Here is a 24,410-nt window from a genome sequence, read left to right as displayed (position 1 = left end):
AGGGTCCTGAATCTTAATAAAGGAAACTACGATGGTATGAGACGCGATTTGGCTATGATGGATTGGGGAACGTTACTTAAAGGGATGACGGCGGATAGGCAATGACAAACATTCAAAGAGCAAATGGGTGAACTGCAACAATTGTTTATTCCTGTCTGGCGCAAAAGTAAAACAGGAAAGGTGGCCAAACCATGGCTTACAAGGGAAATTAGAGATAGTATTAGATCCAAGGAAGAGGCATACAAATTGGCTAAAAAAAAACCAACAGACCCGAGGATTGGGAGCAGTTTAGAATTCAGCAAAGGAGGACCAAGGGATTGATTAAGAAGGGGAAAATAGGGTACGAGAGTAAACCAGCAGGGAACATAAAAACTGACTGTAAAAGTTTCTATAGTTATGTGAAGAGAAAAAGATTGGTGCCTTACAGTCAGAAACAGGGGAATTTATAATGAGGAACAAAGAAATGGCTGACCAACTGAATACATACTTTGGTTGTGTCTTCACAAAGGAGGACACTAATAACATACCAGAAATGTTGGGGAACACAGGGTTTAGTGAGAGGGAGGAACTGAAAGAAATCAGTATTAGTAGGGAAATGGTGTTGGGGAAATTGATGGGATTGAAGGCCGATAAATCCCAGAGTACATAAGGAAGTGGCCCTAGAAATAGTGGATGCATTGGTGGTCAACTTCCGAGATTCTATAGACTCTGGAACAGTTCCAACAGATTGGAGGGTAGCTAATGTAACCCCACTATTTAAAAAGGGAGGTATGGAGAAACCAGGGAGTTATAGACCATCAGCCTGACATTGGTAGTGGAGAAAATTCTAGAGTCCATTATAAAAGATATAATAGCTGAGCATGTGGAAAACAGTGGCAGAATCAGACAGAGTCAGCATGGATTTACGAAAGGGAAATCATGCTTAACAAATCTACTGGACTTTTTCGAGGATGTAACTAGTAGAGTTGATGAGGGGGAGCCAGTGGATGTGGTTTATTTGGGCTTTCAGAAGGTTTTCGACAGAGTCCCACATAAGAGATTAGTGTGTAAAATTAAAGCACACGGGATTGGAGGTAGTGTATTGAGATGGATAGAAAACTGGTTGTCAGACAGAAAAGAAAGAGTAGGAATAAACGGGTCTTTTTCCGAATGGCAGGCAGTGACTAGTGGGATACTGCAGGGATCGGTGCTGGGACCCCAGTTATTCACAATATATATTAATGATTTAGATGAGGGAGCTAAATGTAATATCTCCAAATATGCAGATGACACAAAGCTGGGTGAGAGGGTGAGCTGTGAGGAGGATGCAGAGATGCTTCAGTGTGATTTAGACAAGCTGAGTGAGTGGGCAAATGCATGGCAGATGCAATATAATGGGGATAAATGTGCGGTTATCCACTTTGGTAGCAAAAACAGGAAGGCAGATTATTATCTGAATGGTTATAATTTGAGAGAGGGGAATGTGTAACGAGACCTGGGTGTCCTTGTACACCAGTCGCTGAAGGTAAGCATGCAGGTGCAGCAGGCGGTAAAGAAGGCAAATGGTATGTTGGCCTTCATAGCGAGAGGATTCGAGTACAGGAACAGGGATGTCTTGCTGCAATTGTACAGGGCCTTGGTGAGACCACACCTGGAATATTGTGTGCAGTTTTGGTCTCCTTATCTGAGGAAGGATGTTCTTGCTATAGAGGGAGTGCAGTGAAGGTTTACCAGACTGATTCCTGGGATGGCGGGACTGACATATGAGGAGAGATTGAGTCGATTAGGATTATATTTGCTGGAGTTCAGAAGAATGAAGGGGATCTCATAGAAACCTATAAAACTCTAACAGGACTAGACAGGGTAGATGCAGGAAGGATGTTCCCGATAGTGGGGGAGTCCAGAACCAGGGGCCACTGTCTGAGGATATGGGGTAGACCATTTAGGACTGAGATGAGGAGAAATTTCTTCACCCAGGGAGTGGTGAGCCTGTGGAATTCGCTACTACAGAAAGTAGGTGAGGCCAAAACATTGTATGTTTTCAAGAAGGAGTTAGATATAGCTCTTGGGGCGAAAGGGATCAAAGGTATGGGGAGAAAGCAGGAGCAGGCTATTGAGTTGGATGATCAGCCATGATCATGATGAATGGCGGAGCAGGCTCAAAGGGCCGAATGGCCTACGCCTGCTCCTATTTTCCATGTTTCTATGTTTCTAAGTGGGCGTCGCTGCCTCGCCAGAACTTATTGCCCATCCCTAATTGTTCAGAGGGCATTTAAGAGTCAACCACATTGCTGTAGGTCTGGAGTCACATGTAGGCCATACCAGGTAAGGACAGCAGGTTTTCTTCACTGAAGAACATTAGTGACCCAGATGGGATTTTACAACAATCAACAATAGTTTGATCGTCATCATCAGACTTTAAATTGCAAGATTTTTATCGAATTCAAATTCCACCATCTGCCTTGGTGGGATTGAAACCCGGGTCCCCAGAGCATTACCCTAGGTCACTGAATTACTCGTCCAGTAACAATACCACTGCGCCATATCCTCCCCTGAATACTCTCCACTTGCCTGGGTGAGTGCAGCTCCCACAACATTCAAGAAGCTCGACACCATCCAAGACAAAGCAGTCGCTTGATTGGCACCACATCCACAAACATTCACTCCCTCCACCACCAACACGCAGTAGCAGCAGTGTGTACCATCTGCAAGATGCACTGCAGGAATTCACCAAGGCTCCTTAGACAGCACCTTCCAAACCCACGACCATTACCATCTAGAAGGACAAGGGCAGCAGACACATGGGAACACCACCACCTGGAGGTTCCCCTCCAAGTCACTCACCATCCTGATTTGGAAATATATCACCGTTCCTTCACTGTCGCTGGGTCAAAATCCTGGAACTCCCTCCCCAACAGCACTGTGGATGTGCCTATACCACATGGACTGCAAGCGGTTCAAGAAGGCAGCTCACCACCACTTTCTCAAGGACAACTAGGGATGGACAATAAATGCTGGTCCACCAGGGAAGCCCACTCCCGTGAATGAATTTTTTTTAAAAAGCAATCAGCAGAATTAGCTGGGACGGATTGAGAAGGCAACCAGGACATGGGACTGAGGCATCCACAGTCAAGAGGTATTAAACAAAGAGTCTTACCTCAGAGAATATCTGGAACGGAAGAAAATTGAAGTCAATTCCAGAGGATTGTGACATACTTTTGGGTAGTCTCAACAGAAATAAATAACTAAGATGTCAAATTCTTGGAGGGAGTAAAAGTCAAACTGAGAGCATAACATATATAGTTATAAACCATATTGTGATGTTAATAGTGCTTGATTTATATACAATAAAGCTTGTTTTTGTTTAAAAAATACATCTTGAGGTGTAGCTCTATTGGTTAAAATGAGGTGTTTGAATTTCTCTTGAAATATTAACAGTCCCTAACTGGATCATAATGCTGTCTTTACTTAAAGTTGATACGCCACCAGAACCGGATGAGATGCATCCAAAGATACTGAGAAAAGTGAGAGTGGAAAGTGAGGCGACACTGGACAGAATTTCCCAGCCTTCCATAGACTCAGGGGTGGTGCCAGAAGACTGGAGAATTGCAAACGTAACACCCTTGTTCAAAAAAAAGGTGTAAAGGTAAGCCCAGAAACTACAGACCAGTCTCCAAACCTCAGTGGTGGAGAAACTTCTGGCAACAATAATTCTAGACAAAAGTAATACGAGCACACGAATTAGGAGCAGGAGTAGGCCACTCAGCCCCTCGAGCCTGTTCTGCCATTCAATAAAGTCTGAATATAACCTCAATCCCACATTTCTGACTACCCCTGATAACTTTGTTAATCAAGATCTATCTCGCTCGGCCTTAAAAATATTCTAAGACTCTGCTTCCACTGCCTTTTGAGGAAGGGAGTTCCAAAGACTCACAACCCACTGAGTGAAAAATTTCACCTCATCTCCATTTTAAATGAGTGACCCCTTATTTTTCAACAGTGACCCCTAGTTCCAGATTATCCCACAAGAGGAAACATCCTCTCCACATTCACCCTGTCAAGACCCCTCAGGGTCTTAAAGGTTTAAATCAAGTTGCCTCTTACTCTTCTAAACTCCAGTGGATACAAGCCTAACCTGTCCAGCCTTTCCTCATATGACAACCCGCTCATTCCAGGTATTAGTCTGGTAAACCTTCTCTGAACTACTTCTAATGCATTTACATCTTTCTTTAAATAAGGAGACCAATACTGTACACAATACTCCAGATGTGGTCTCACCAATGCCCTGTATAACCGAAGCATAACCTCCCTACTTTTGTAAAAGCAAAAAACTGCGGATGCTGGAAATCCAAAACAAAAACAAAAATACCTGGAAAAACTCAGCAGGTCTGGCAGCATCTACGGAGAGGAGCACAGTTAATGTTTTGAGTCCGTATGACTCTTCAACAGAACTAAGGAAAAATAGAAGAGAGGTGAAATATAAGCTGGTTAAAGGGGGGGTGGGACAGGTAGAGCTGGATAGAGGGCCAGTGATAGGTGGAGATAACCAAAATATGTCACAGACAAAAGGACAAAGAGGTGTTGAAGGTGGTGATATTATCTAAAGGAATGTGCTAATTAAGGGTAGAAAGCAGGACCAGCAAGGTACAGATAGCCCTAGTGGGGGTGGGGTGGGGTGAAGGAATCGAAAAAGGCTAAAAGGTAGAGATAAAACAATGGATGGAAATACATTTAAAAATAATGGAAGGTGGTGGGAAAAGAAAAATCTACATCAATTATTGGGGAAAAAAAAGGGAGGGGGAAATCGGAAAGGGGGTGGGGATGGAGGAGAGAGTTCATGATCTAAAATTGTTGAACTCAATGTTCAGACCGGAAGGCTGTAAAGTGCCTAGTCGGAAGATGAGGTGCTGTTCCTCCAGTTTGCGATGAGCTTCACTGGAACATTGCAGCAGGCCAAGGACAGACATGTGGGCAAGAGAGCAGGGTGGATTGTTAAAATGGCAAGCGACAGGGAAGTCTGGGTAATGCTTGCGGACAGACCGAAGGTGTTCTGCAAAGCGGTCACCCAGTCTGCGTTTGGTCTCTCCAATGTAGAGGAACCCGCATTGGGAGCAACGAATGCAGTAAACTAAATTGAGTGAAGTGCAAGTGAAATGCTGCTTCACTTGAAAGGAGTGTTTGGGCCCTTGGACAGTGAGGAGAGGGGAAGTGAAGGGGCAGGTGTTACACCTTCTGCGGTTGCATGGGAAGGTGCCGTGGGAGGGGGTTGAGGTGTAGGGGTGATGGAGGAGTGGACCAGGGTGTCCCGGAGGGAACGATCCCTGCAGAATGCCGCCAGGGGGGTGAAGGGAAGATGTGTTTGGTGGTGGCATCATGCTGGAGTTGGCGGAAATGGCGGAGGATGATCCTTTGAATGCAGAGGCTGATGGGGTGATAAGTGAGGACAAGGGGAACCCTATCATGTTTCTGGGAGGGAGAGGAAGGTGTGAGGGCTGATGCGTGGGAGATGGGCAAGACACGGTTGAGGAACCTGTCAACCCCCGTGGGTGGAAAACCTCAGTTAAGGAAGAAGGAAGACATGTCAGAGGAACTGTTTTTGAAAGTGGCATCATCAGAACAGATGCAATGGAGGCGAAGGAACTGAGAGAATGGGATGGAGTCCTTAAAGGAAGCGGGGTGTGAGGAACTGTAGTCGAGGTAGCTGTGGGAGTCAGTGTGCTTGTAATGGATATTGGTGGACTGTCTATCACCAGAAATTGAGACAGAGAGGTCAAGGAAGGGAAGGGAAGTGTCAGAGATGGACCATGTGAAAATGATGGAAGGGTGGAAATTGGAAGCAAAATTAATAAATTTTTCCAGGTCCAGACAAGAGCATGAAGCAGCACCGAAGTAATCATCGATGTACCGGAGAAAGAGTTGTGGGAGGGGTCGGAGTAGGACTGGAACAAGGAATGTTCCACATACCCCATAAAGAGACAGGCATAGCTGGGGCCCATGCGGGTACCCATAGCCACACCTTTTATTTGGAGGAAGTGAGAGGAGTTTAAGGAGAAATTGTTCAGTGTGAGAACAAGCTCAGCCAGACGGAGGAGAGTAGTGGTGGATGGGGATTGTTCAGGCCTCTGTTCGAGGAAGAAGCGGAGAGCCATCAGACCATCCCGGTGGGGGATGGAGGTGTAGAGGGATTGGACATCCATGGTGAAGAGGAGGCGGTTGGGGCCAGGGAACTGGAAATTGTTGATATGATGTAGGGTGTCAGAGGAATCACAGATGTAGGTGGGAAGAGACTGGACAAGGGGAGAGAGAATAGAGTCAAGTTAGCAAGAAATGAGTTCCGTGGGGCAGGAACAGGCTGACACGATCGGTCTGCCGGGACAGTCCTGTTTGTGGATTTTGGGTAGGAGGTAGAAGCGGGCCGTCCGAGGTTGGAAGACTATCAGGTTGGAAGCTGTGGAAGGAAGATCTCCAGAGAAGATGAGGTCAGTAACAGTCCTGGAAACAATGGCTTGATGTTCAGTAATGGGGCCATGGTCCAGGGGGAGGTAGGAGGAAGTGTCTGCGAGTCTCCCTACTTTTGTATGCAATTCCCCTCACAATAAATGATAACATTCTATTAACTTGCCTAATTACCTGCTGTACCTGCATACTAACCTTTTGCGATTCATGCACTAGGACACCCAGATCCCTCTGAATCTCAAAGCTCTGCAATCTCTCACCATTTAAATAATAAGTTCCTTTTTTATTCTTCCTGCCAAAATGAAGAATTTCATATTTTCTCACATTATACTCCATTTGCCAGATCTTTGCCCACTCACTTAACCTATCGATTTCACTTTTAGCCTATGTCCTCTTCACAATTTACTTTCCTACGTATCTTTGTGTCATCAGTAAATTTAGCCACCATTCCTTCAGTCCCCTCATCCAAGTCATTTCTATAAATTGTAGAAAGTTGATGCCCCAGCAATGATCCCAGTGGCACACCACTCGTCACATCCTGCCAACCAGAAAAAGACCCATTTTTGCCAACTCTCTCTTTCCTGTTAGCTAGCCAATCTTTTATCCATCTCAATATGTTACCCCCTACACCATGAGCTTTTATTTCCTGCAATAACCTTTGATGTGGCACCTTATCAAATGCCTTCTGGAAATCTAAGTACAGTACATCCACCAGTTCCCCTTTATCCACAGCACGTGTGACTCTTTCAAAGAACTCCAATAAATTGGTTAAACATGATTTCCCTTTCACAAAACCATGTTGACTGCCTGATTGCCTTGAATTTTTCTAAGTGCCCTGCTATAACATCTGTAATAATAGCTTCTAACATTTTCCCTATGACAGATGTTAGGCTAACTGGCCTATAGTTTCCTGCTTTCTGTCTCCCTCCCTTTTTGAATAAAGGAATTACATTTGCTATTTTCCAATCTAATGGAACCTTCCCCGAATCTAGGGAATTTTGGAAAATTAAAACCAGTGCATCAACTGTTTCACTAGCCACTTCTTTCAAGACCTTAGGGTGAAGTCCATCCGGACCTGGGGATTTGTCAGTCCGCAGCCCCAACAATTTGCTCAATACCACTTCCCTGGTGATTGCAATTTTGCCAAGTTCCTCCCTCCCTTCCATTTCCTGATTTACACCTATTTCTGGGATGTTACTTGTGTCTTCTGTGAAGACTGAAGCAAAATACTGTTTAATTCATCCATCATCTCCCTACTTTCCATTATCAATTCCCCAGACGCAGTCTCTATAGAACCAATGCTCACTTTGTTAACACTTTTCTTATTTAAATATCTGTAGAAACTCTTACTATCCATCTTTATATTACTAGCTAGCTTCCTCTTATACTTTAATTTTTCCCTCCTTATTCATCCTTTTGTTATTCTTTGCTGTTCTTTATATTCTTTCCATCTTCTGACCTGCCACCCATCTTTGTGTAATTATATGCTTTTTCTTTAAGTTTGATTCTGTCTTTAACTTTTTATTTAACCATGGATAGTAGATTCTCCCCATGAGATTTTTCTTTCTCATTGGAATTCAGGTCCTAATCTATGTAACCACATAGCCATGTCTCTGTAATGGCTATCAGATCATACTTATTTCTATCTGCGCTACCAGTTCATCGGTTTGTTTCAAATGCTATGTGCGTTTAGATACAGAGCCTTTAGTTTTGTCATTTTATTATTGTGTAACATCTAGCCTTATCTGCTGAGTTACTCTTCGATTTATACTCTCTGTCCCTTCCTGTCACAGTCTGTTTATCATTTCTCATATTAATACCTGTCTCTCTTACCTTGTCTCTACTCTTTGGTTTAACACATCTTCCCAAATTTGATCCCTTTCTCCACTATTCAGTTTACCCTCTTCCCTAGTTAGGCAGCTCACGAGGACACCAGCCCCAGCATGGTTCAGGTGTAGACTGTACAGATCCCACTTTCCCCAAAACTGATGCCCCACAAACCAGAACCCACTTCTCCCACACCAGTCTTTGAGCCACACATTCATCTCTCTAACCAGAACCCCACTTCTCCCACACCAGTCTTTGAGCCACACATTCATTTCTCTAATCTTATTTGTCCTCTGCCAATTTGAAAATGGCTCAGGTAATAACCCAGAAATTATTACCTTTGAGATTCTGCATCTTAATTTGGTGTTTAGCTCCTCATACTGACTATGCAGAGCCACCTCCTTCATGCTGCCTATGTCGTTGGTACCCACATGGACCACGACCACTGGATCCTCCCCCTCCCACTGCAAGTTCCTCTCCAGCCCTGAGCAGATGTCCTGAATCCTGGTGCTGGGCAGGCAACAAAGCCATCTGGACTCTCACTCTTTGCTACAGAGAACAGTGTTAATCCCCCTCACTATACTGTCCGCTACTACCACTACATTCCTGTTTGCTGCCCCCACTTGAATGGCTTCCTGTCCCACGGTGCCATGGTCATCCTGCAGACCCCACTCTCACCCAAACAAGCTGAGAGAGCCTCAAACCTGTTGGACAATAGTCAAATGCTGGTTAATTAAGGAAAGCCAGCATGAATTTGTTAAGGGCACTTCGAATTTTTTGAAGTAGTAACAGAGAGGGTTGATGAGGCAAATGCTGTTGATGTGGTGTACATGGACTTCCAAAAGGCATCTGACACAGTGCCATACAACAGTCTTGTAAGAAAGGTTAAAGCTCATGGAATATAAGGGACAGTAGCAACGTGGATACAAAATTGGCCGAGTGACAGGAAACCGAGAGTAATGGTCAATGGATAGTTTTCAGGCTGGAGGAAGGTTTGTAGTGCGGTTGCCCGGGGCTGGTACTGGGACCCTTGCTTTTCCTGATATATATTAATGATCTAGACCTTGGTGTGCAGGGGACAATTTCAAAGTTTGCATACGTAACAAAACTCAGAAGCATTGTGAACAATTGTGAGCAGGAAAGCATGAAGTGATTCATTTTGGTAGGAAGGACATGAGGAGACAATATAAAATAAGGGGTACAATTCTTAAGGGGGTGCAGGGGCAGAGGAACCTGGGGGTATATGTGCATAGATCATGGTACAGGTTCAGAGAGTGGTTAGTAAAGCATACAGTATCCTGGGCTTTATTAATGGGGGCATAGAACTCAAGAGGAGCAAGGAGGCTATGTTAAACTTGTATAGAACACTAGTTCAGCCTCAGCTGGAGTAGTGCATCCAGTTCTGGGCACCACACTTGGAAAAGGATGTGAAGGCATTAGACAGCGTGCAGAAAAGATGCACAAAAATGGTTCCAGGGATGAGGAACTTTAGTTCCGTGGATAGATTGGAGATGTTGGCACTGCTTTCCTTGGAGAAAAGGCAGCTAAGAGGAGATTAGATCAGGTCTGAACAGAGTAGATAGGGAAAAACTGTTACCATTGGTGAAAGGTTTGAGATCAAGAGGGCACAGATTTAAGGTAAGTAACAAAAGAAGCAATAGAGACATGAGGAAAAATGGTTTTACGTAGTGAGTGATTAGGATCTGGAATGTGCTGCCTGAGAGGGTGGTGCAGGCAGGTTCAATCAAATTGCAAACATTACGCCCTTGTTCAAAAAAGGTTGTAAAGATCTGCCCTGCAGATTACAGACCAGTCAGTTTAACTTCGGTTGTGGGGAAACTTCTAGAAACAATTATTTGGGATAGAATTAATAGTCACATGGAAAAATGTGGATTGATTCGGAAGAGTCAGCGTGTATTTGTTAAAGAAAAATCATGTCTAACTAACTTGGAGTTTTTGAAGAGGTAACAGAGATGATTGATGAGAGCAAGGCCGTTGATGTGGTGTACATGGACTTCCAAAACATGTTCGATACAGAGCCACACAACAGACTTGAGGGGAAAATTACAGGTCATGGAATAAAAGGGACAGTAGCAACATGGATACAAAACTGGCTGAGGGATAGGAAACAGAGAGTAATGGTTAATGGGTACTTTTCGGGCTGGGAGACGGTTTGTAGTGGAGTTCCCCAGGGATCAGTATTGGGACCCTTGTTCTTCCTGATGTATATAAACATGAATCATTTAGCTCTTGGTGTGCAAGGGGCAATTTCAAAATTTACAGACGACACAAAACTTGGGAGAATTGTAAACTGTGTAGAACAGTTTGTGTAGGACAGTGTAGAACTTCAAAAGGACATAGACAAGTTGGTAGAGTGGGCAGATAGGTGGCAGATGAAGTTCAATGAAGAGAAGTGTGAGGTGATAGATTTTGGTACAAAGAACATGGAGAGACAGTATAAAATAAAGGACACTTTTCTAAAGGGTGTGCATAAGTCATATACATAAAAGTATTTAAAGGTGGCAGGGCAGGTAGAGAGAGCTGTTTCCAAAGCATACAGTATTCTAGGCTTCATTAATAGGGGCATCGAGTACAAGAGCAGGGAGGTTATGCTGAATTTATATAAGAAACTGGTTAGACCTCAGCTGGAGTATCATGTACAGTTCTGGGTGCCACACTATAGGAAGGATGTGAACGCATTGGAGAGAGTGCGGAAGAGATTCACAAGAATGGTTCCGGGGATGAGAAACTTCAGCTATGAAGAAAGATTGGAGAAGTTGGGACTGTTTTCCTTAGAGAGGAGAAGGCTGAGAGGAGATTTGATAGAAGTTTTCAAAATCATGAGGGGTCTGGACAGAGTAGATGGGAGAAACTGTTCCCGCTCGAAAACAGATCGTGAACCAGAGGGCACAGTTTTAAAGTGTTTTGCAAAAGAAGCAAATGTGAGGTGAGAATAAAAACTCACACAGCGAGGAGTTAGGGTTTGGAATGCACTGCTCAGAAGTGCAGTGGAGGAAGATATGATTGAGGCATTTAGAGGGCATTAGATAATTATTTAAATAGAAATAACGTGCAGGGCTACGGGGAAAAGGCAGGAGATTGGCACAAAGTTAAAATGCTCAGAGCCAGTACAGACACAATGGGCTGAATGGCCTCCTTCTACACAGTAACAATTCTGTGATCAAAGTGTTCACGAGGAATTAGCTGAAAAGAAAGGATGTGCAGGGCTGTGGAGCAAAGGCTGGGGTGTGGTACTAGGTTAATTGCTCCTTCAGAGAGCTGGCAGAGACTAATCAGGCCAAATGGTGACCTCCTGCGCTGTAACCTTTCTGAGCTTCTGTGAATCCAGAAGTAATGGTGTGGGCGGGAGCAGGAAGAGAAGCCATTGTGAGTGATTCTCTGACCTTGACTGGACAGCCAAGAACAGAATCACGTGAGAGCAGCCCTACCCAAATGGATGATAATGGAGAGGTGTTGAAGGGTGATAATGTGGCAGAAGGGTGGCATGGTCAACTGTGTCAAAGGCTACAGGCAGATCGAGAAAGGAGAGAAATTTTACCTTTGTCACAGTCACATGGGATAATTTGTGACTTTGATAAGAATTGTAACAGTGACATTGACTTGGTGACAAAATGAATGAGGAAGTTTTGAAACACATTCTCCTCAGCTTTTTTCACAGAGTTTGAAATTCCTACATTAATACTGCAAAACAACAGAAGGACACCTGGGTAGGTTACATTAACATGGATTTAGGGTCAAATCAGAATTAAAATACAATTTTACTGCCTATTATCTCACCTTAGAGAGTCCCAGGAAGCCTTCACTGCTAAGAACAGCCTTTGCATTCCTGTCCATGTATAGACAGCAGGTGTTGGAAAGTTTGTGTAGTGAATAAAGACTGGCCACATCATAAACCATACAGACATTAGTAATACTTAGGATGGTACATAGATACTCAGATGTGGCATCTTCCAGCTCCGGGAATCCATATTTATGGGCAAGACTGAGAAAGTCCAACAATATTTCCTCTTTCTCATTACTGAGTGTGACCTGGCCTGTGTAGATATATTTCAACAGCATTGTAAATGCCTCCGCTGGGGTATCCTCCAATGGGATTTCAGCTTGGGAATGTGACTCACGCATTCCACCATATAATAATGCCCTAGGAAGGGAGAAAGGGAGTAAAGTTAGCTCAGAAGACACTTGCGTCATTAAACCCTCCATTGTGTACCCAAAACAACAGTTTATATTTTTATACCTTTAACATAGTAAAGCAGCATTAAAAAACAAAGCATGACATCAAGCCACATAAGGAAATATATGAGGACAGGTGATCAAAAAGTCAGGCGAAGGAGTAGGCTTTGAGGAGAATCTTAGAGGAGGAAAGTGAGGTAGAGAGGTTGAGAGGTTTAGGGAGTGAATTCCAGAGAGTAGGGCCAAGGCAGCTGAAGGCACGGACGCCAATATTGGAATGATTAAAATCAGGGAGGATTAAGAGGCCAGAATTAGAAGAGCGCGGAGATCTCAGAGCGTTGTGGGGCTGGAGGAGATCACAGAGGTAGGGACAGGCGAGGCCAAGGAAGGATTTGAAAACAAGGATGAGAATTTCAAAACTTGGTGCTGCCGAAATGAATCAATAATTTAAATTTTTTTATTGTTATTCAGTCACAGGATGTGGGCTTCTCTGGCTGGGCCAGCATTTATTACCCATCCCAAGTTGCCCTTGAGGAGGTGGTGGTGAGCTGCCTTCTTGAACCGCTGCAGTCGATGTGGTGTAGGTACACCCACAGTGCTGTTAGGGAGGGAGTTCCAGGATTTTGACCCAGCGACAGTGAAGGAACGGTGATATATTTCCAAGTCAGGATGGTGAGTGGCTTGGAGGGGAACTTCCAGGTGGTGATGTTCCCATCTATCTGCTGCCCTTGTCCTTCTAGATGGTAGTGGTCATGGGTTTGGAAGGTGCTGTCGAAGGAGCCTTGGTGAGTTCCTGCAGTGCATCTTGTAGATGGTACACACTGCTGCTACTGTGTGTCGGTGGTGGAGGGAGTGAATGTTTGTGGATGGGGTGCCAATCAAACGGGGCTGCTTTGTACTGGATAGTGTCGAGCTTCTTGAGTGCTGTGGGAGCTGTACTCATCCAGGCAAGTGGGGAGTATTCCATCACACTCCTGACCTGTGCCTTGTAGATGGAGGACAGGCTTTGGGGAGTCAGGAGGTGAGTTACTCGCCACAGGATTCCTAGCCTCTGAGCTGCTCTTGTAGCCACAGTATTTATATGGCTAATCCAGTTCAGTTTCTGGTCAATGGTAACCCCCAGGATGTTGACAGTGGGGGATTCAGTGATGGTAATGCAATTGAATATCAGGGGGCGATGGTTGGATTCTCTCCTGTTGGAGATGGTCATTGCCTGGCACTTGTGTGGTGCAAATGTTACTTGCCACTTGTTAGCCCAAGCCTGGATATTGTCCAGGTCTTGCTGCATTTGGACATGGACTGCGTCAGTATCTGAGGAATCGCAAATGGTGCTGAACATTGTGCAATCATCAGCGAACATCCCCACTTCTGACCTTATGATGGAAGGAAGGTCATTGATGAAGCAGCTGAAGATGGTCGGGCCGAGGACACTACCCTGAGGAACTCCTGCAGTGATGTCCTGGAGCTGAGATGACTGACCTCCAACAACCACAACCATCTTCCTTTGTGCTAGGTTTGAGTGGAGAGTTTCCCCCCTGAGTTCCATTGACTCCAGTTTTGCAAGGGCTCCAGAGGCCATTGGGACCAGGACATGGCGCGAGAGGAGCGGCGGCCTTGGTAAGATTTAAAAAGAGAGGGAGCTGACAGTCAGGGCGGAGATTTTAAAAGAGTGGGAGGTGGACAAGGGACTGAAAGTGGTGCGAGGACAGAGCGAGAGTTCCCGGGAAACTTGGGGCTGAAACAGGAGCAAGGTCAGAGCAAGATTCCTGGGGAGACTCGGGGCAGAAAGTGGAGCGAGGACAGAGCGAGAGTTCCAGGGAGACTCAGGGCTGACTGAAGAGGAGAGGCCAGCAAGAGTGCTATAAAAGAGAGCGAGAAACAGAGGCTGAGACGGGAGAGGGGAGGCCAGCGAGAGCGGGATAAAAGAGAGCGAGAAACAGAGGCCGAGACCGGAGAGGGAAGGCCAGCGAGAGAAGGATAAAAGAGAGCGAGAAACAGAGACCGAGACCGGAGAGGGGAGGCCAGCGAGAGAGGGATAAAGGGGAACGAGAAAAAGAGACCGAGACCGGAGAGGGGAGGCCAGCGAGAGCGGGATAAAAGAGAGCTAGAAACAGAGACCGAGACCGGAGAGGAGAGACCAGCGAGAGCGGGATAAAAGGGAGCGAGAAACAGAGACAGAGACCGGAGAGGGGAGGCAAGCGAGAGCGGGATGAAGGGGAACGAGAAACAGAGACCGAGACCGGAGAGGAGAGGCCAGCAAGAGCGGTATAAAAGAGAGCAAGAAACAGAGACTGAGACCAGAGAGTTGAGGCCAGCGAGAGCGAGATAAAAGAGAGCAAGAAACAGAGACCTAGACCAGAGAGGAGAGGCCAGCGAGAGCGGGATACAAGACAGCGAGAAACAGAGACCGAGACCGGAGAGGGGAGGCCAGCGAGAGCGGGATAAAAGAGAGCGAGAAACAGAGGCTAAGACCGGAGAGGGGAGGCCAGCGTTAGCGGGATAAAAGAGAGCAAGAAACAGAGACTGAGACCGGAGAGGGGAGGCCAGCGAGAGCGGGATAACAGAGAACGAGAAACAGAGGCTGAGACCGGAGAGGGGAGGCCAGCGAGAGCAGGATAAAAGGGAGCGAGAAACAGAGGCCGAGACGAGAGAGGAGAGGCCAGCGAGAGCGGTATAAAAGAGAGCACGAAACAGAGACCGAGACCAAAGAGGAGAGGCCAGCGAGAGCGGGATAAAAGAGAACGAGAAACAGAGACCGAGACCAGAGAGGAGAGGCCAGCGAGAGCAGGGTAAAAGAGAGCGAGAAACAGAGGCCGAGACCGGAGAGGAGAGGCCAGCGAGAGCGGGATAAAAGAAAGCGAGAAACAGAGGCCGAGACCGGAGAGCAGAGGCCAGCGAGAGCGGGATAAAAGAGAGCGAGAAACAGAGGCCGAGACCGGAGAGGAGAGGCCAGCGAGAGCAGGATAAAAGAGAGCGAGAAACAGAGGCTAAGACCGGAGAGGAGAGGCCAGCGAGAGCGGTATAAAAGAGAGCGAGAAACAGAGACCGAGACCGGAGAGGGGAGGCCAGCGAGAGCGGTATAAAAGAGAGCACGAAACAGAGACCGCGACCAGAGAGGAGAGGCCAGCGAGAGCGGGATAAAAGAGAGCAAGAAACAGAGACCGAGACCAGAGAGGAGAGGCCAGCGAGAGCGGTATAAAAGAGAGCACGAAACAGAGACCGAGACCAGAGAGGAGAGGCCAGCGAGAGCGGGATAAAAGAGAGCGAGAAACAGAGGCCGAGACCGGAGAGGAGAGGCCAGCGAGAGAGGGATAAAAGAGAGCGAGAAACAGAGACCGAGACCGGAGAGGGGATGCCAGCGAGAGCGGGGTAAAGGGGAACGAGAAACAGAGACCGAGACCGGAGAGGGGAGGCCAGCGAGAGCGGTATAAAAGAGAGCAAGAAACAGAGACCGAGACCGGAGAGGGGAGGCCAGCGAGAGAGGGATAAAAGAGAGCGAGAAACAGAGACCGAGACCAGAGAGGAGAGGCCAGCGAGAGAGCGATAAAAGAGAGCGAGAAACAGAGACCGAGACCGGAGAGGGGAGGCCAGCATGAGCAGTATAAAAGAGAGCAAGAAACAGAGACCGAGACCGGAGAGGGGAGGCCAGCGAGAGCAGTATAAAAGAGAGCAAGAAACAGAGACCGAGACCGGAGAGTTGAGGCCAGCGAGAGCGGTATAAAAGAGAGCGAGAAACAGAGGCCGAGACCACAGAGTTGAGGCCAGCGAGAGCGGTATAAAAGAGAGCAAGAAACAGAGACTGAGACCAGAGAGTTGAGGCCAGCGAGAGCGGTATAAAAGAGAGCAAGAAACAGAGACTGAGACCAGAGAGTTGAGGCCAGCGAGAGCGGGATAAAAGAGAGCGAGAAACAAAGACCGAGACCGGAGAGGGGAGGCCAGCGAGAGCGGGATAAAAGAGAACGAGAAACAGAGGCTGAGACCGGAGAGGGGAGGCCAGCGAGAGCCGGATAAAAGAGAGCGAGAAACAGAGGCCGAGACGAGAGAGGAGAGGCCAGCAAGAGCGGTATAAAAGAGAGCAAGAAACAGAGACTGAGACCAGAGAGTTGAGGCCAGCGAGAGCGAGATAAAAGAGAGCAAGAAACAGAGACCTAGACCAGAGAGGAGAGGCCAGCGAGAGCGGGATACAAGACAGCGAGAAACAGAGACCGAGACCGGAGAGGGGAGGCCAGCGAGAGCGGGATAAAAGAGAGCGAGAAACAGAGGCTAAGACCGGAGAGGGGAGGCCAGCGTTAGCGGGATAAAAGAGAGCAAGAAACAGAGACTGAGGCCGGAGAGGGGAGGCCAGCGAGAGCGGGATAAAAGAGAACGAGAAACAGAGGCTGAGACCGGAGAGGGGAGGCCAGCGAGAGCAGGATAAAAGGGAGCGAGAAACAGAGGCCGAGATGAGAAAGGAGAGGCCAGCAAGAGCAGTATAAAAGAGAGCAAGAAACAGAGACTGAGACCAGAGAGTTGAGGCCAGCGAGAGCGAGATAAAAGAGAGCAAGAAACAGAGACCGAGACCAGAGAGGAGAGGCCAGCGAGAGCGGGGTAAAAGAGAGCGAGAAACAGAGACCGAGACCGGAGAGGAGAGGCCAGCGAGAGCGGGATAAAAGAGAACGAGAAACAGAGGCTGAGACCGGAGTGGGGAGGCCAGCGAGAGCGGGATAAAAGAGAGCGAGAACCAGAGACTGAGACCGGAGAGGAGAGGCCAGCGAGAGCGGGATAAAAGAGAGCGAGAAACAGAGACCGAGAGCAGAGAGGAGAGGCCAGCGAGAGCGGGATAAAAGAGAACGAGAAACAGAGGCTGAGACCGGAGTGGGGAGGCCAGCGAGAGCGGGATAAAAGAGAGCGAGAAACAGAGGCTGAGACCGGAGAGGGGAGGCCAGCGAGAGCGGGATAAAAGAGAGCGAGAAACAGAGGCTGAGACCGGAGAGGGGAGGCCAGCGAGAGGGGGATAAAAGAGAGCGAGAAACAGAGACCGAGACCGGAGAGGGGAGGCCAGCGAGAGCGGGATAAAAGAGAGCGAGAAACAGAGACTGAGACCGGAGAGGAGAGACCAGCGAGAGCGGGATAAAAGAGAACGAGAAACAGAGGCTGAGACCGGAGTGGGGAGGCCAGCGAGAGCGGGATAAAAGAGAGCGAGAAACAGAGACCGAGAGCAGAGAGGAGAGGCCAGCGAGAGCGGGATAAAAGAGAGCGAGAAACAGAGACCGAGACCGGAGAGGAGAGGCCAGCGAAAGCGGGATAAAAGAGAGCGAGAAACAGAGGCTGAGACCGGAGAGGGGAGGCCAGCGTTAGCGGGATAAAAGAGAACGAGAAACAGAGGCTGAGACCGGAGTGGGGAGGCCAGCGAGAGCTGGATAAAAGAGAACGAGAAACAGAGGCTGAGACCGGAGTGGGGAGGCCAGCGAGAGCGGGATAAAAGAGAGCGAGAAACAGAGGCTGAGACCAGAGAGGGGAGGCCAGCGAGAGCGGGATAAAAGAGAGCGAGAAACAGAGGCCGAGACCGGAGAGGAGAGGCCAGCGAGAGCGGGATAAAAGAGAGCGAGAAACAGAGACCGAGACCGGAGAGGGGAGGCCAGCGAGAGCAGGATAAAAGAGAGCGAGAAACAGAGACTGAGACCGGAGAGGGGAGGCCAGCGAGAGCGGGATAAAAGAGAACGAGAAACAGAGACTGAGACCAGAGAGGAGAGGCCAGCAAGAGCGGGATAAAAGAGAACGAGAAACAGAGACTGAGACCGGAGAGGGGAGGCCAGCGAGAGCGGGATAAAAGAGAGTGAGAAACAGAGACTGAGACCGGAGAGGGGAGGCCAGCGAGAGCGGGATAAAAGAGAGCACGAAACAGAGGCTGAGACCGGAGAGGGGAGGCCAGCGAGAGCGGGATAAAAGAGAGCGAGAAACAGAGGCTGAGACCGGAGAGGGGAGGCCAGCGAGAGCGGGATAAAAGAGAGCGAGAAACAGAGACCGAGACCGGAGAGGGGAGGCCAGCGAGAGCGGGATAAAAGAGAGCGAGAAACAGAGACTGAGACCGGAGAGGGGAGGCCAGCAAGAGCGGGGTAAAAGAGAGCGAGAAACAGAGGCTGAGACCGGAGAGGGGAGGCGTACACTCAGGACCTTCAGGTGCTGGAGTTCAAAGTGATGTCGCGATTCAAAATGAGACGTGATGCAGGGGAGGCAGTTGATTGGTGAGTAGGGTCAGGTGAGGACTTCCACTTCTACTTTTTCTACTAATTAAACTGCTGCAGTCCATTAGCTTAAACAAAATAAGGTGAGGACTTTGGACTGTAGTGGGAGTGTTTGGAATGGAATAAGACCTCTAGCATAGTTAGTATTCTTTAAAGCGAGTAACTAACGAGCTTAATCTAAAGGGAAGTCAATGCAGTAGAGCTCGCATCTGTGATATGCTCCTCCTGCACTACGTGGGAAGGCTTGGACACTTCTAGTGTCCCTGGTGACCATGTGTGCAGGAAGTGTGTCCGGCTGCAGCTACTGGCTAACTGCATTTCGGAGCTGGAGCTGTGGGTGGATTCACTGTGGAGCATCCATGATGTTGAGATTATCGTGGACAGCACATTCAGTGAGGTGGTCACACCGCTGGTAAAGACTGAACAGGCAAAAAAGGGTATGGGTGACCACCAGGCAGAGCAGAGGAAGGCAGGTAGTATAGGAGTCCCCTGTGGCTGTCTCCCTCTCTAACAGATACACCGTTTTGGATACTGTTGGGGAACACGACTTCTCAGAGGAAAGCAGCAGGAGCCAAGTCCATGGCACCACAGGTGGCTCTGCTACACAAGAGGGGAGGAAGAAGAGTGGCAGGGCTATAGTGACAGGGGATTCAATATTAAGGGGAACAGACAGGTGTTTCTACAGCCAGTGGTCGCAGTACATATTGGTACCAATGGCATAGGTTAAAAAAAGAGATGAGGTCCTACTCGCTGAATATAGGGAGTTAGGACATAAATTAAAAAGTAGGGCCTCAAAGGTAGTAATCTCAGGATAACTACCAGTGCCACGTGTTAGTGTGAGTAGAAACAACAGGGTATATCAGATGAATATGTGGCTGAAGAAATGGTGCAGGGGGAAGCGATTCAGATTCCTGGGACATTGGGACCGGTTCTAGGGAAGGTGGGAACAGTACAAACAGGACAGGTTGCATCTGGACAGGACCAATGTCTTCGGGGCCAGTGTTTTCTAGTGCTGTTGGGGATGGTTTAAACTAGAATAGCAGGGGGATGGGAAACTGAGCAGGGAGACAGAGGAGGGGGAAACAAGAGTAGAAACAAAAGACAAAAAAGTAAAAATCAAAAGTGGAAGGCAGAAAAAACAAGGGTGAAAAATAATTGGGGTCATAGTGCAGAATAAAGCTAAGATGACTAACAAGGTTAAAAAGACAAGTCTACAGGCTTTGTATCTTAATGTGCGGAGCATTCGCAATAAGGTAGATGAATTAACAGCGCAAATAGATATAAACAGTTATGATATAGATGCAGTTACAGAGACATGGCTGCAGGGTGACCAAGGATGGGAACTGTACATCCAGGGGTATTCAATATTTAGGAAGGACAGACAAATAGGGAAAGGGGGTGGGGAGGCACTGTTAGTAAAGGAGGAAATCAATGCAATAGTGAGGAAGGATATTGGCTCAGAAAATCATGATGTGGAATTTGTTTGGATGGAGATAAGAAACACCAAGAGGCAGAAAACATTGGTGGGGAGTGTCTATAGGCCCCCAAACAGTAATGGAGATGTAAGGGAAGGCATTAAGCAAGAAATTAGAGACGCATGTGATAAGGGTACAACTGTAATCATGGGTGACTTTAATCTACATATAGATTGGACAAACCAAACTACCAATAATACTGTGGAGGAGTGTGTACGTGATAGTTTTTTAGACCAATACGCTGAGGAACCAACTAAAGAGCAGGCTGTCCTAGGCTGGGTATTGTGTAATGAGAAAGGATTAACTAACAATCTTGTTGTGCAGAGTCCCTTGGGGAAGAGCGACCATAAAATGATAGAATTGTTCATTAGGAGGGAGCGTGAAGAAATTGAATCCGAAACTAGTGTCCTCAACTTAAATAAAGGGAACTACAAGGGTATGAGGCGCAAGTTGGGAATGATGGTTTGGGGAACTTTACTGAAAGGCTTGACAGTGGATAAGCAATGGCTAATATTTAAGGAACATATGCCTGAATTGCAACAATTATTCATTCCTGTCTGGCGCAAAAGTAAAATAGCAAAAGCGGCTCAACCATGGATTACAGAAGAAATTAGGGATAGTATTAGATCTAAAGGGACATATAAAATTGCCAGAAAAAGCAACAAGCCTGAGGATTGGGAGCAGTTTAGAATTCAGCAAATGTGGACTAAAAGATTGATCAAGAAAGGGAAAATGGAGTATGAGAGTAAACTTTCAAGGAAATAAAAACTGACTGTAAAAGCTTCTATAAATATGTGAAGAGAAAAAGATTAGCAAAGACAAAGCTAGGTCCCTTACAGTCAGAAACGGGGGAGATTATAATGGGAAAGAAAGAAATGGCAGAAGAATTGAACACATATTTTGGTTCTGTCTTCACAAAAGAGGACACAAATAACATACCAGAAATGTTAGGGAACCAAGGGTCTAATGAGAGGGAGGAATTGAAGAAAATCAGTATTAGTAAAAAATGATGCTAGAGGAATTCATGGGGTTAAAAGCTGAAAAATCCCCAGGGCCTGATAATCTACACCCCAGAGCACTAAAGGAAGTGGCCCTGGAAATATTGGAATCATTGGTGGTCATCTTCCAAAATTCTATAGACTCTGGGTCAGTTCCTACAGATTGGAGGGTGGCAAATGTAACCCCATTATTTAAAAAAGGAGGGAGAGAAAAAACAGAGAATTACAGACCGGTTAGTCTAACATCAGTAGTGGGGAAAATGCTAGAGTCTATTATAAAAGACGTGGTAACGCTTGGAAATCATTAACGGGATTAGACAAAGTCAGCATGGGTTTAAGAAAGAGAAATCATGCTTAACTAATCTACTAGAGTTTTTTGAGGATGTAACTAGTAGAATAGATAAGGGAGAACCAGTGGATGTGGTGTATTTGGATTTCAAGAAGGTTTTTGATAAGGTCCCACATAAGAGGCTAGTGGGTAAAATTAAAGCACATGGGATTGGGGGTAATATACTGGCATGAATTGAGAATTGGTTAGCAGACTAGAAACAGAGAGTGGGAATAAATGGGTCTTTTTCCGGGCGGCAGGTGTGAACTAGTGGTGAACCATAGGGATCAGTGCTTGGGCCCCAGCTATTCACAATATATATAAATGACTTGGATGAGGGAACAAAATGTAATATTTCCAAGTTTGCTGATGACACAAAAACAGGGTGGGGTTGTGAGGAGGATGCAAGGAGGCTTCAGGGCGATTTAGACAAGTTGTATGTGGGGACAGACACACGGTAAAGTATAACGTGGATAAGTGTGAAGTTATATACTTCAGTGTGAAAAACAGAATGGCAGAGTATTATTTATTGCTGATATATTGGGAAATACGGATGTACAAAGTGATCTGGGTGTCCTTATGCACCAGTCAATGAAAGTAAACAGGCAGGTGCAGCAAGCAATTAGGAAGGCAAATGGCTGGCCTTCATTGCAAGAGGATTTGAGTTCAGAAGTAGGGATGTCTTACTACAGTTACCCAGGGCCTTGGTGAGACCACACCTGGAGTATTGCGTGCAGTTTTGGTCTCCCTACCTAAGAAAGGATATACTTGCCATAGAGAGAGCGCAGCGAAGGTTCACTAGGCTGATACCGGGGATGGCAGGAATGTCTTTTGAGGAGAGATTGGTTCAGCTGGGCCTGTTTTCACTAGAGTTTAGAAGAGTGAGAGGGGATCAGATTGAAACGTATAAAATTCTAACTGGGCTAGACAGACTGGATGCAGGGAGGATATTTCCCCTGGTTGGGGCGTCTAGAACCAGGGGCCATAGTCTCACGATACGGGGCAGGCCATTTAGGACTGAAATGAGGAGATACTACTTCACTCAGAGGGTGGTCAACCTGTGGAATTCTCTAGCACAGAGGCTGTGGAGGACAGGTCACTGAGTATATTCAAGAAAGAAACTGAAATTTTTTTTGGATATTAGGGGCATCAAGGGGTACGGAGAGAAAGTGGGAATATGGAGTTGAGATAGAGGATCAGCCATAATCATACTGAATGAGGGAGCAGTCTCGAAGGGCTCAACAGCCTACTACTGCTCCTAGTTTCTATGTGTCTATGATGCCACACTCGGTCAAATGTGGCCTTGTTGTCAAGGGCAGTCACTCTCACCTCACCTCGGGAATGCAGCTCTTTTGTCCATGTTTGAACCAAGGCTGTAATGAGGTCAGGAGCTGAGTGGCCCTGGCGGAACCCAAACTGGGCATCAGTGAACAGGTTATTGCTAAGCAAGTGCCACTTGATAGCACAGTCGATGACCCCTTCCATTACTCTACTGATGATGGAGAGTAGACTGATGGGGCGGTAATTGGCCGGGTTGAATTTGTCCGGCTTTTTATGTACAGGACATACCTGGGCAATTTTCCACATAGCTGGGTAGATGCCAGTGTTGTAGCTGTACTGGAACAGCTTGGCTAGGGGCACGGCAAGTTCTGGAACACAAGTCTTCAGTACTATTGCCAGAATATTGTCAGGGCCCATAGCCTTTGCAGTATCCACCTTCAGCCGTTTCCTGATATCACGTGGAGTGAATCAAATTGGCAGGAGACTGGCATCTGAGATGCTGGAGACCTCCAGAGGAGGCCGAGAGATGGATCATCCACTCGGCACTTCTGGCTGAAGATTGTAGCAAATGCTTCAGCCTTATCTTTTGCATTGATGTGCTGGGCTCCTCCATCATTGAGGATGGGGATATTTGTGGAGCCTCCTCCTCCAGTGAGTTGTTTAATTGTCTACCACCATTCACGACTGGATGTGGCAGGACTGCAGAGCTTAGATCTGATCCATTGGTGGTGGGATTGCTTGGCTCTGTCTACCACTTGCTGCTTCTGCTGTTTGGCACCCAAGTAGTCCTGTGTTATAGCTTCACCAGGTTGACACCTCATTTTTAGGTATGCCTGGTGCTGCTCCTGGCATGCCCTCGTGCACTCTTCATTGAACTAGGGTTGATCCCTAGGGTGGTAATGGTAAAGTGGGGGATATGCTGGGCCATGAGGTTACAGACTGCGTTCGAGTACAATTCTGCTGCTGCACATGGCCCAGGCCAATTTATGGTGTCTCAGGGAATGCAGGAATATGGGGAGCGAGCATGTAAGTGGAGTTGAAGAGGAAGAGGAAGATCAACCCTGATCAGGATCGAGTGGTGGAGCAGGATGGCGGTTCTGAGTGATCCAATCCTGCTCAAATTAAGTATGACTGTGGGTGGCCCATCAATAACCAGTAATCTGCAGTATAAGACTAACCTAAAATACTGACAACGAGCTGCCAGAATAACACGATGGGCAGGAAATCGCTTCTTCTCCACCAGAAAGGTGACATCGCTGTACTCCTCGTGATGAATCAGTGCACCCACATGTTCTGACAGGATGTGAACATGATTAATCTCACCAATCGAAGTGTACGGACGTAACTGGTGACTGTTGCTCATGATGACTGCAACGACTCAATCTGAAATCAAAAAATAATTCACAGAGTCAATACACCGCCCGGGGTAAATAATCCACAGAGTCAATACACAACCCGAGGTAAATAATCCACAGAGTCAATACGCCGCCCGGGGTAAATAATCCACAGAGTCAATACACAGCCCGAGGTAAATAATCCACAGAGTCAATACACAGCCTGAGGTAAATAATCCACAGAGTCAATACACCGCCCGGGGTAAATAATCCACAGAGTCAATACACAAACCGGGGTAAATAATCCACAGAGT

General features: G+C 47.0%; 1 protein-coding gene across 1 annotated transcript in view; it reads right to left on the bottom strand.

Annotated features, from left to right (window-relative positions):
- The window catches only part of btbd9 (BTB (POZ) domain containing 9), a gene marked incomplete at its 3' end in the record, with an annotated part of 67,151 nt that extends 43,011 nt beyond the window's left edge, over positions 1 to 24,140 (bottom strand). Inside the window, 2 exon segments of the mRNA XM_078536037.1 lie at positions 12,061 to 12,424; positions 23,941 to 24,140. Of these exon segments, the coding sequence (XP_078392163.1) occupies positions 12,061 to 12,424; positions 23,941 to 24,125 (549 nt within the window).
- Positions 24,141 to 24,410: the final 270 nt, after the last annotated feature.

Source organism: Cetorhinus maximus, unplaced genomic scaffold (assembly GCF_964194155.1).
Source record: "Cetorhinus maximus unplaced genomic scaffold, sCetMax3.hap1.1 HAP1_SCAFFOLD_858, whole genome shotgun sequence".
NCBI lineage: Eukaryota > Metazoa > Chordata > Chondrichthyes > Lamniformes > Cetorhinidae > Cetorhinus > Cetorhinus maximus.
The sequence above is the reverse complement of the archived record's forward strand: the minus strand, read 5'-3'. Positions and strand labels throughout refer to the sequence as shown.